The sequence below is a fragment of the Rattus rattus genome, chromosome 11 (genome assembly GCF_011064425.1).
Source record: "Rattus rattus isolate New Zealand chromosome 11, Rrattus_CSIRO_v1, whole genome shotgun sequence".
Lineage (NCBI taxonomy): Eukaryota > Metazoa > Chordata > Mammalia > Rodentia > Muridae > Rattus > Rattus rattus.
In genome coordinates this window covers 17,383,822-17,396,176 of record NC_046164.1, presented here as the reverse complement: position 1 = coordinate 17,396,176, position 12,355 = coordinate 17,383,822, and the positions used below count along the sequence as shown (strand labels likewise).

At 48.1% G+C, this 12,355-nt stretch overlaps 1 protein-coding gene across 1 annotated transcript in view; it reads right to left on the bottom strand.

Annotated features, from left to right (window-relative positions):
• Rpap2 (RNA polymerase II associated protein 2) overlaps positions 1 to 12,355 on the bottom strand; it is a 70,345-nt gene that overhangs the window by 30,748 nt on the left and 27,242 nt on the right. Inside the window, 2 exon segments of the mRNA XM_032916456.1 lie at positions 7,062 to 7,142; positions 9,664 to 9,758. Of these exon segments, the coding sequence (XP_032772347.1) occupies positions 7,062 to 7,142; positions 9,664 to 9,758 (176 nt within the window).

Sequence of the window (12,355 nt, the reverse complement as noted above, 5' to 3'; positions counted from 1 at the left end):
TGGCAGCAGCAGGCTTGGCATGGCCTTGGAGGAGTAGCTCAGACCTTACATCTGATCCATAGCAGGAGACAGACAGCTTACTGGTAATGGCTTGGGCTGTTGCAACCTCAAGCCCCCGCTCCAGTGACACATGTCCTCTATCAAGGCCACATCTCCTAATCCTTCCTGAAAAGTTCTACCAATTGGTGACCAAGTATTCAAACACGTGCTCCTGGGGCCTTCTCATTCAACCCACTGAGACTGTAATTTTATCTCACGGTATTTCTGATACATTAGTTGGAGAGCAAAGTTCCAATTGTTTTCATATTGCTGATCCATAGAATTTCTACTATATATGCTAAATAAATATATTTACTATTGTCTAACTAATAATTAAAAAAACAAAAGGGGCCAGAGGGATGGCTCGGGGTAAAAACACTGGCCACTCTTCCAGAGGGCCTGGGTTCAATTCCCAAGTCATGTGGTTCATAGCCATCTGTAACTCCAGTTCCAGGGGACCCAGTTCCCTCTTCTGGCTTCCCTGGTTATTAGGCTCGCTATTTAAAATGTATACATGTTTAGAACGTGGTCTTGAGTCATCATACATGTAATTTAAAGAGGATTTTATTTCACATCTGCTAAGACAAGAGTCTTAACCTGCTGGGGGGAGCATGCCCTGTGCTATGCCAGGTCAGTGGTGCCAGACATAGCCCAACTCGGGGTGGGTGGATAGGAGTGAGCAGTTCTACTCACGCATGAAAAGTTCTTCGGAGAGCCCTAAATAGCCTCTCAGCTCTGCACGCTGGAATCACCTAGGGGGCTTTTAAGCTATACTGCTGTCTGAGCACAGCCCTAACTAATCAAAAGAAACCTGGTCTCCAGGGGCCAAGGCCCACATTCGCAGTTGTTAAATGGCTCGGGAATGGCTGTTCTACAAGCTCTTAGTATTGACGACCATTTCAAAAAGAAAAATATTGTTGTTTATGTCAACGTTTTCCCATTGGTCGGTATGGACTGGAAGTTCTCCTCCACAGTAGTCACCACTAGCTATAGGGCAACTTTTCAGAGAAAGCAGGTTACAGATCACAGTGTCCCGTCAGAAGCAGAGGACTCCTTATCCTCGGGAGCACCTGACATTCCTCTGAAGTTAGTCAGAAGGATTAATCTTTATTAGAGCTATCGACCCCCTCACAGGTTTTAGAACAAAATGAGAGTATAATTCTATAGTAGCCCCTACTAAGGTAATGCTTACTTTTTGGCTTATTTCTCACAGATGTCGTCATTAAATTTCAAGCATATATAGCAGTAAGACCACATAAAATAAATAAAATAAGCTGTGTATACTCTTTATTATTCAGTCATGCTGCACCTCCACGGCCCATTCTTAACTACCACCCCTACTAACCTAATAGCATCCTTTAATCATTTAATTATTGTGACCAATGAAAAAAGTAACTGGAGGGAGTCAGGCTACACAACTGGGATGACGGAAAAAGTGATAAAGTAAGTTTATACATTAAAGGGGACATTAGAGGGAGCTGGAGAGATGGCTCAGTGGTTAAGAGCACCGACTGCTCTTCCAGAGGTCCTGAGTTCAAATCCCAGCACCCACATGGGATTTGATGCCCTCTTCTGGTGTCTGAAGACAGTGACAGTGTACTCATATACTCCTATAAATTAAATAAATCAATCTTAGTGTGGGGGATTTGAAAATGAGCCTCTGCGTATCTGCCGTCTGTCTGTCAGGACAGAAGCACCACTGACGCGCCTCTTGTCCTTGCTAGCTTCTGTGTCAGAGGAAGCTTGGTCAATAGCATAGGCTGCACCGTAGGCTCCTTACACAAGCTCTTACAGTAATCCCAGTAGGCCTTCGGGTTTTTCAAGTTTGGTCTGGTGAAGTTACTGCTTTTCAACTTAATATTCTTGGAAGTACTCAAGTGTACTCTAGAATGCTCCCAGAGGTCCCTTTGATACGTGACTGAAAAACCAGACAGATGCTTAGTAGACACCAGCAAAGCTGCTGGCTTAGGGAATGGGAGTTGTAATGCAATGCCAATGATGCAGGGGGTTCTGGGGTCTGCTCTCACCTGGGCCTCACGTGTGCTAACTGCATGTCCTACCTCAGAAGCACACTCCCAGATCACACAGCATGCTTCCAACTCTTCATATTCCAGCTCACTCTTGCGCTTGCGCTCACGCTCGCTCTCTCTCTCTCCCCCCCCACCCCCCCTCCGAGACAGGGTTTCTTTGTGTAGTCTCAGCTATCCTGGAAGTCAGACAAGACTGGCCTCAAACTCACAGATATCCACCTGCCTCTGCTTCCCAAGTGCTGAGATAAAAGGCGGCGTGCACCAACACCAGCTGGCTTATATGTCAGCTTTCGGTCAATTCTTTACGATAGCACTCCTGAAGTACATCCTCCTAACCTGCAAGGCAACTTCCTACCACACGCTTCAGAACACCTCTGTGGTCCTCTCCGGAAGCCTATTAAACCTACCATGATTGATTTTCCAGCTTTACTGAGGTACAGTGGGTAAAACTGTCTGTCTGTCTGTCTGTCTCTGTCTCTGTCTCTGTCTCTCTCGTGTGTGTGTGTGTGTGTGTATTTATCAGAACAAACTGGGCTGACCAGCACTCCTCTCACCTTATGTAGTTCCTTAGTGCATGTGTAGCAGTAACAGGAGCTCCTCTCTTAGCAAATTCTCAGCCTGGTTAGTAGGAAACACGTGAAAGCAATAAATGTCCCCAGTGTGGCTGCTGATGCTTAAGGAAGAGACTGTATTGAATGTGTGCTCAGGGCCTAAACACAGCAAGTGGATAAACGCTGTCTAGTGAAATGTCTGCGTAGAAAACCTAAGTTAAAGGAAGGGGTAAAGAAGGAGGGAGACACCGGGCTGAGACCACACTTGCCCTTACTCTCAGGTCCTGTTAGGGAGCTCACAGAGGGGCTCCACCCGGTGAGTCAAATCAGATGCAGTGTCATGTCTGTGTGCTGAGTCGCCTTTTCCTCTGCTGGGCTGAGATCTGCTGAGTCAGAACGTCTGAAGATATAGCACGACAGCGAGCCAGCCTGACACAGGGGTGCTGCAGGAGACGCTGCACGCTCTCCTCAAAGGCTGTAGGACAGGACGTGTCGGTGGCAGGATGTATGCTCATCCTGTGTCAGGCCTGTGTCCATGTCCATTCTCCCACAAACGTGACCAAATATGCACCTGCACACACATGTATGTGTGCACGTAAATGCCCATTACTAATTTCTTACTTTTTTGGCATGGGGAGCGAACCCATGGCCTAGTACATGCTAGATAGTGGTTTTTAATACTGAGTCGCACCCCTGGCCCCTCAAAAGAAGTTTTAGTTGTCTAGTTCAGAAGCAAGGGGACCAGACAGAAAATCAAGCATGGAGGGCACTGACCTCATCTAAGCAAGGGGTCTCGTCTAAAGCACAGACAGAAGTGTAAAAACCTGATTCACACTCTTTCATAATGCACAACCTTTTATCTGCCAAGAGTAGAGGCAGCATAGGATCCACACTTAGGCTTGAAATCAAAACCCAACGACTAGTTTTATATGATTTGAGAGAGGTTATCTAACCTCTTGCTGCCATTTTTAAAATGATAACACCACTGTTGTTTTGTTTTTCCTTTCAGAAATTAAACAACATAGGTACACTATCAGGCAAAGCCTGGCATGTTGATGAGAACTGACTTCATGTACTGACATCAGTCAGACACTATTACCAGTGCTGCTCAAAAGACCAACAGACTAGACAGTGGTTTTCACCATTAAACACCTCTATTTCCATGGCATGTGCAATAATAATGGAGCGATTCCAGTCACTGTAATGCCACGAGTCAGATGACATCATAGGAGTCAGATGACATCATAGGAGTCAGATGACATCATACGAGTCAGATGACATCATAGGAGTCAGATGACATCATAGGAGTCAGATGACATCAGGAGCTCCAATGGAGTGGGAGACAGGCCTATAAGACAGCGTCACACTCCAGCATTCCACCTGTAAGTCGTCAGCACATCTGACTAAAACATTACATATTTAACTGAAAAGCCACTTCATCAATTCTGGACAAGTTCTCATTAGCAGCCCTTTTATAAGAGTAATGTTTTAAACAAAGAGACAAATAACTCACACTTGGAGACGCAATCATGTGCCCCACAGTGAAAGACAAGGATGTCCTTAGACGCGGAGGAGAACAATGGAAAGAATCACTGAAGGCATCTCCCCAAGGTCTTCACTTGGTAAAGTTAGACTCTGACTGACTGCGTGCAGAGGGAAAACCAGGGGGCTGGGATGTTCTGTGAGACGGTCGGCTGTACATACACATATACATGCTACACAACAGTCAGTTCTAAACTATCTCCTGTCACTAAGTGCCAGGCCAGTTAAGTCAGACGCATGAGAACTGAAGGACAGCAGGGCCAGTTCATCCTTCTGCAGCCGGTTTTCAACCTGGAGCACATGTCGCTGCTTAGACGGCTACTGTATACATTTCCACTTCCTCTGAGACCTAGTAAGACCTGAGAGCCTCAAGTTTTGTCATTGTTTAACACAATATTCAAACCTCACTTTGGTATATACAAAGTGAACTCTGTTTAATCTACTTTAAATGAGGTCAGGAGACGTGTATGTTCAGGATGAGAGGACTTGCTTAGGTCAGTTTTTGGTAGTGCTGGGGTCAGAACTCAGTGCCTCATGCATGCTAGGCCAGTGTGCTACAGGTGAGCGACAAGTTCCCCTCCTAGAGGACTTATCCGGAGAGCTCTTCTGAGGTGACGTCACCAGCTTGCACAGAACAGTGAGGCGGAATCCACCCACGGTCTGAAGGGAAATGCACAGCAAGCCCTGACAAACCAGTGAAACTGCTACTGTGCCTTCATTCCCTGAGAAGGCAGAACAAAAATGCTCAGTCCTGGGTCCGCACTGTGGACCTCTAACCCAACCTCACCATCACTGTCTGGGGTCCGCACTGTGGACCTCTAACCCAACCTCACCATCACTGTCAACTTTTCCTTTGCATGCACGGCCTTGCCAGGGACATAAGTTCATTCCATCATGAACTGGGAAACAGAAGACCATTCAGCTTTGTAATATTTGGCCCGGACTCTTTTTACACAGCACTTAATCTTCCAAAGGCCTGTGCCAATCCGAAGAGCACTCTGGCATCCCTGACTTGGCACGATGAATGATCTTACAGTGGTATTCTCTCTAGGACAAGTGACAACAACACCGATAACTAGAAAGATCACGCTGTCCAGATTTAGTTTTAACCTTCACTTTCAAATGTGGACATCTCAGTGAGACTGTTCTTAGGTGCATCTTTCATCACCAGGAGACTCAACTGTTTCATTTTCCAAGGTGCAAAATCTTTCTTCTGTCTTTGGAGTTCTCAGAAGTCAGCGTCTTCACCGTTCAGTAAAAGCCACTGTCCTGCACTGCTCACTACACTCCTTCCTCAATGCTATCACAGGTGAGGCCCACTCTGTCCTGCACTGCTCACTACAGTCCTCTACGCTGTCACAGGTGAGGCCCACTCTGTCCTGCACTGCTCACTACAGTCCTCAATGCTGTCACAGGTGAGGCCTACTCTGTCCTGCAGTGCTCACTACACTCCTTCCTCTATGCTGTCACAGGTGAGGCCCACTCTGTCCTGCACTGCTCACTGCACTCCTCTATGTTATCACAGGTGAGGCCATCTCTGAGGATGAGGATCCATCAGCGCTGCTTCTCATGCATTACCCCAGCTCACCACAGAGCTGCTACCACTAAACTCCGTGTTACTAGCTTTGTGTCACAGATGTAATTTGCCTATGTGTGTGTACGTGTGGGGAGGTCTGTGTGTGTATTCGTGATGGGTAAATCTGTGTGTGTATGTGTATAGGGAGGTTTTTCTATGTATATGTGAGGTGGTTTGTGTACATATATATGTAAAGGGAGGTCTGTGCGTGTTTATGTGGAGGGGGGGGTTTGTGTGTGTGTTTATGTACGTAAGGTTTGTGTGTATGTATGAGTAGGGAGGTTTGTGTGTGTATCTGTGTGTCTGTGTGCCTGTGTGTGTGTGTGTGTGTGTATGTATGTATGTATGTATGGGAAGGTTTGTGTGTGGGGAAATGTGTGTGTGTGTGTGTGTGTGTGTGTGTGTTATGGGAAGGTTTAAAGTGTGGGGAGATATGTGTGTGTGTGTGTTTATGGGAAGGATTGTGTGTGGGGGGAGGTGTGTGTGTGTGTGTGTGTGTGTGTGTGTGTGAGTGTGTGTGTGGGTGGGGAGATATGTGTGTGTGTGTGTGTGTTTTATGGGAAGGTTTGTGTGGGGGAGGTGTGTGTGTGTGTGTGTGTGTGTGTGTGTGTGTGTTTATGGAAGGTTTAAAGTGGGGGAGATATGTGTGTGTGTGTGTTTATGGAAGGTTTGTGTGTGGGGGAGGTGTGTGTGTGTGTGTGTGTGTGTATGGGAAGGTTTGTGTGCGTGGGGAGATATGTGTGTGTGTGTGTGTGTGTGTTTATGGGAAGGTTTGTGTGTGGGGGAGGTGTGTGTGTGTGTGTGTGTGTGTGTGTGTGTGTGTGTGTGGTCAGAGGATAACCTTGGGTTTAGACCTTCAGGTGTTGTCCACCATTTCTAAGTCAAGGTCTTCTCCCTCTGGCGTAGCACTTGCTAAGTAGCCTAGGCTGGCCAGTCAACAGGCCTGCCTCTACCCCCTCAACGCTAAGATTATCAGCACACAATCATGCCAGAATTTTCATTTTTTAAACTTGGCATCAGGGGCCGAGTGCAGGTTATTACGCTCACAAGGCTGGCATCCTGCTGACAGAGCCATCTCTCTCCAGCTTGTACTTCCCCTCCTAAGTGGAGCTACTTTACAAGCAAGCTATCAAAGTAAAGTGTGTCAGAACTTGAGCCAGCAGAGATGTGTTCAACAGAAACATGAAGAGGGAACAGCTCTGAGTCTAAGATGAGTCCTCACAGGTCAGTTACTTCTCTCCTCACGCTCCCGTCCATCTGTCACCGCACAAGACAATCAATAGTCAGTAACAGAGAAGGAAAAATTACCACATTAACACTAACCTGAAAGTCTGAACAAGGTTTTTAAGTTCAGTGTAAATATCTCCCATTGTAATTTGAAGAGGACCCAAAAGTCCGGGCAATCTGGGGAGAAAAGAACAAAAGAAAATTATATATGGTGCCTACCTCTGGGGTTTCCACATCCAACAGTGGCCCTGAGGAAGTCTCTAAGGCTAAGCTACCTTGTGATGAGTAGGAAGAAGTCAAAGTGCCGTTCACAGGAAGCCCTGCTGCTTTGGTCTGTGCTGCAGAGTAAGGCCTGTACTGCAAACCCCACACGGGCTGCTGTCCTCTGTCAGTCTGTCTGTCAGCACCTCTAATTCCATAGCCTCACTATGAAAGCACTGTCCTTTGACTAACCTTATCAACACTATTTTCCAACTTCTCAAACAGTGATTAACACACTTTATGTTTTCTTGCTAAAAAACTACAGGTTGGAAAGTTCAAGGTAGATCTCATAGTTCTGGAAAAAAAATTGCAAACTTTTTTGTTTTGTTTTAAACAGAAACAGCAGTTTTTAGCTGTTCCTTGTGACTGGGCTGATTTTAAGAACAATCCTTTCCATTACAAGACACCTCAAGCCAAAGCTCAAGTTGAACTGAGGGAAACTCATGTTCTTGAGTGTGAAACGGCCTAGGACCATGCGGCCGTGCTGAGCGAGCCAACCAGCTGTGGCAGTGTCCAGTGGTGTGGCAGTGTCCAGCTGTGTCGGTGTTTAGTGGTGTGGCAGTGTCCAGCGGTGTGGCAGTGTCCAGAGGTGTGGCAGTGTCGCGCGGTGTGGCAGTGTCTAGCGGTGTGGCGGTGTCCAGCGGTGTGGCAGTGTCCAGCGGTGTGGCAGTGTCCAGTGGTGTGGCAGTGTCCAGTGGTGTGGCAGTGTCCAGTGGTGTGGCAGTGTCCAGTGGTGTGGCAGTGTCCAGTGGTGTGGCAGTATCCAGTGGTGTGGCAGTGTCCAGCGGTGTGGCAGTGTCCAGCGGTGTGGCAGTGTCCAGCGGTGTGGCAGTGTCCAGCGGTGTGGCAGTGTTCAGTGGTGTGGCAGTGTCCAGCTGTGGCAGTGTCCAGCGGTGTGGCAGTGTCCAGTGGTGTGGCAGTGTCCAGTGGTGTGGCAGTGTCCAGTGGTGTGGCAGTGTCCAGCGGTGTGGCAGTATCCAGTGGTGTGGCAGTGTCCAGTGGTGTGGCAGTATCCAGTGGTGTGGCAGTGTCCAGCTGTGGCAGTGTCCAGTGGTGTGGGCAGTGATCAGTGGTGTGGCAGTGTCCAGCGGTGTGGCAGTGTCCAGTGGTGTGGGCAGTGTCCAGCTGTGGTGTGTTCAGTGGTGTGGCAGTGTCCAGCGGTGTGGCAGTATCCAGTGGTGTGGCAGTGTCCAGTGGTGTGTCCAGTGGTGTGGCAGTGTCCAGCGGTGTGGCAGTGTCCAGCGGTGTGGCAGTGTCCAGGGGTGTGGCAGTGTCCAGCGGTGTGGCAGTGTCCAGCGGTGTGGCAGTGTCCAGTGGTGTGGCAGTGTCCAGCGGTGTGGCTGCATCCAGTGGTGTGGCAGTGTCCAGTGGTATGGCAGTGTCCAGTGGTGTGGCAGTGTCCAGCGGTGTGGCAGTGTCCAGTGGTGTGGCAGTGTCCAGCGGTGTGGCAGTATCCAGCGGTGTGGCAGTATCCAGTGGTGTGGCAGTGTCCAGTGGTGTGGCAGTGTCCAGTGGTGTGGCAGTGTCCAGCTGTGGCAGTGTCCAGTGGTGTGGCAGTGTGCAGGGTGTGGCAGTGTCCAGCGGTGTGGCAGTGTCCAGTGGTGTGGCAGTGTCCAGCTGTGGCAGTGTTCAGTGGTGTGGCAGTGTCCAGCGTGTGGCAGTATCCAGTGGTGTGGCAGTGTCAGTGGTGTGGGCAGTGTCCAGCGGTGTGGCAGTGTCCAGCGGTGTGGCAGTGTCCAGCGGTGTGGCAGTGTCCAGCGGTGTGGCAGTGTCCAGCGTGGGCAGTGTCCAGTGGTGTGGCAGTGTCCAGCGTGTGGCTGCATCCAGTGGTGTGGCAGTGTCCAGTGGTGTGGCAATGTCCAGTGGTGTGGCAGTGTCCAGTGGTGTGGCAGTGTCCAGCGGTGTGGCTGCGTCCAGTGGTGTGGCAGTGTCCAGTGGTGTGGCAGTGTCCAGCGGTGTGGCAGTGTCCAGCGGTGTGGCTGCGTCCAGCTGTGGCTGTTCGCAGGGGCAGAGCGCCCTTGGCTTGTTCTCTATTTCTTGGCTGGCTTAGGAAGGCGTGGGGTAGTTTGCTTTTCTATTCTACCGTCTCACCTTTCCCTTTTATGACATTCCTATGTCATCTACAAAAACAATTTATCTAAAGATATCTGAAAAAAATAAATCTTAAAATGGAAAATTTTCAAGTGAGGAAATTCATGCAAGCTTTTCAAATTATTACAAAATGTTCAGAATTCAAGGAAAATATTCATAAATTACAAATTCATGAAAATACTGAGTTAATTTAAATCTCTTAAAAAGCTAGAATGAGGGGTTGGGGATTTAGCTCAGTGGTAGAGCGCTTGCCTAGCAAGCGTAAGGCCCTGGGTTCGGTCCCCAGCTCCGAAAAAAAGAAAAAAAAAAAAAAAAAAAAAAGCTAGAATGACACGTCCATACTTACACTTTGCTCAATTTTTCAAGAACAATCCGTCTTCTAATCTGGTTCTGGGAACTCGAATCAATCAGGGGGAAGCTGGGATCACGCTGAAGCTCATTCTTAAAGCAGACCGAGAAACAAACTTGTTTTTAATGACCGGAGTCATAACTGAGTGGAAACGTTTGCTCCTCTAGTGTAGGAAGAGACTTGAGAACTGAAATGTTTAAACCTGAGCATCGGCATATGTCACCATCAGGTGATGCCCTGCTAGCCCCTTTGCCCCCTTTGGAGGGCAGTGGTCTCCTCTGTAAACTACCAAACTCGCTATAAATTACACTTAAGGATTAACATCAGTACTTGTACCTGGGGGAAAGCATTTCTAGAAAAAGGTAAGGTCATTCCAATGAACTAGGAATGAGAGCTGAAAACAAACAGCCAAACCAAATCCACTTCGCTTGTTGGCAAGCAGCACAAAGCTAGCAAGGCAGTAAGGAACTGGGCTAGACCAGGAGAGGGTAACTCAGGAGTGTGCTGGGCTAGACCAGGAGAGGGTAACTCAGGAGAGTGCTGGGCTAGACCAGGAGAGGGTAACTCAGGAGAGTGTGCTAGGCTGAGCCCCTGCAGAGGGTAACTCAGGAGTGTGCTGGGCTAGACCAGGAGAGGGTAACTCAGGAGAGTGCTGGGCTAGACCTGGAAGAGACGACTCAGACACTAAGGACCTCAGCAGAGAGTTTTCTAATGGAATCATAGGTCAGGGGATGCCCATGAAGGCGGGTTATGGGTAAAGCTTCCCAGTTGGAGGACAGACTTGGAAGGAATACACTCTGTAGCAAGGCTGACTCTTGAGGACTGCTGCCACCATTAAGTCCCCTCGAGTCCTGATCAGGTCATGGTGACGTGGATTGCTGGGAATCTTGAGAGGTGAACAGCTCCATCCCTAGAGGATGATGATACTATCCTGCATCTCAGGTTAGGGTCTCCAATGTGCACAGACTGGCTGCAAAGTCGTGATCCTGCCTTGGCCTTCCAAACACTGGGATTACAGGCACACACCGCCAAGTTCAGCTTACAGCACGTTAATAGACAACGTTTGATGTCTAATAAAATAAGACAATAGTGAAATGGTATTACTGTTAAGTGCTATATTGTATAATGCATATAAAGACATTCAACATCTTTGAAGAAAACGGAGTTGAAGCTTTTAGCAGATAGCTGGAGCCATGTGAAAGAGCTACCAGACGCAGAAAGGACAACAGCAGTCAAAGCACTCATTGGGCAGTGGTGCGCAAAGGTCACATTCTCCCTGGTGACACTGGGACCAGTGTCCGACATGGAGCACAGTACCTATGGCTGGCAGTGGTGGCAGCTGGGTCTCTGACAATGGTGAGGGAGCGATGAACATTTCCTCATGGAAGGCCTATACCAGGAGCTGCCACCACCTCCCTCTTGCTGCGTGTGGCTGTAGTGTTGGAGTTTGTAAGAGACGGAAGGCTGGCTGCTATGGGGAGCAGCCTTGGAATCACCAGTGCTGGGGGACTTTTCAGTGACGCAGTTGTGCTATGGAGCCTGTGAGTAATCCCAGCACGCTGTCTTACAGAGTGAACCTAGATAGAAGCTTTCCTTGGATTTCTTTCCTACCGGGGAAGTCACACAAAAGCTCATGGGACACAGGCTGGGGACTCGGGGCTAATGCACGTATGCAGTGTGTATGCATCATGAACTACAGCATGGATGTCTAGAACAAACCAAACTGAACCACGTGGTATTTATTATGACAAACTGGCCAACAAAGAATACAGGCTGAACCACGTGGTATTTATTATGACAAAGTGGGCAACAAAGAATACAGGCTGTTCGAGAGCTGGCAAGGTAGTCTCCACTACTGTGTATGAGTAAACTGCAAACAGGCAATGGCCAGGGACAGACACTGATGCTCAGGTCTCCTTATAAGGAAGCACCTCCTGGTCTGGGGAGTAACGTCACGGGTGCTCAGTTTAAATATTCAACAGTCTGGACACTGATATTAAATGCCAATGAAAAAGCTGTAAAATGCTCTATAACAAAGTCACGGGCTTCAGACACTTAATTTTCTTTTTTAAGGCTTTGTAGTGTGGAAAAACAGTGAGTGATGGTGGCTTATGCAGCTCACTGGAGAGACTAGTGTCCCTTCTAGCTTAATATAGGTTTGGATGCCATCTGATATTAGTACTGAGATTTCAAGTATAGTCCCAAGCCAGGCGAGAGTTCTGTGAAGATGCAAGAAACTCTTTTCTAGCTCCACGTTCCCTCTCCAAATCTCTAAGTGCAACATCATGTCTTACACCTTAATAACAATTATACGGTAGAAATAGGCTGTTGCCCACTCTTTTCTGCATGCCATATGATTCCCAGGTAGTGCACATGAACCAAAACCATGAATGGCAAGGCACACAGCCCTCCTCCCTCCCTCCCTCTCAGCATGCACCCTGCCTGTATGTGTAACGCCTGTGAACCATGCTATCAGCAATGTCACACGCTCCGAACAAATGAAGGATACAAGTCCATCTACAGATACGTGGTGTCAAAGAGCTAACTTTAAGAAGCTAGCAGATGACAAGTGGATAATCAAATATCCATATCCATTTCTTCCCAGGAAGTTCCTTTCCTGTATTTTCATCTGTAACATTTTATCTTGCAAGTTTGTGAGGTGTTTATACATGTGCACTCGTGCATTCAT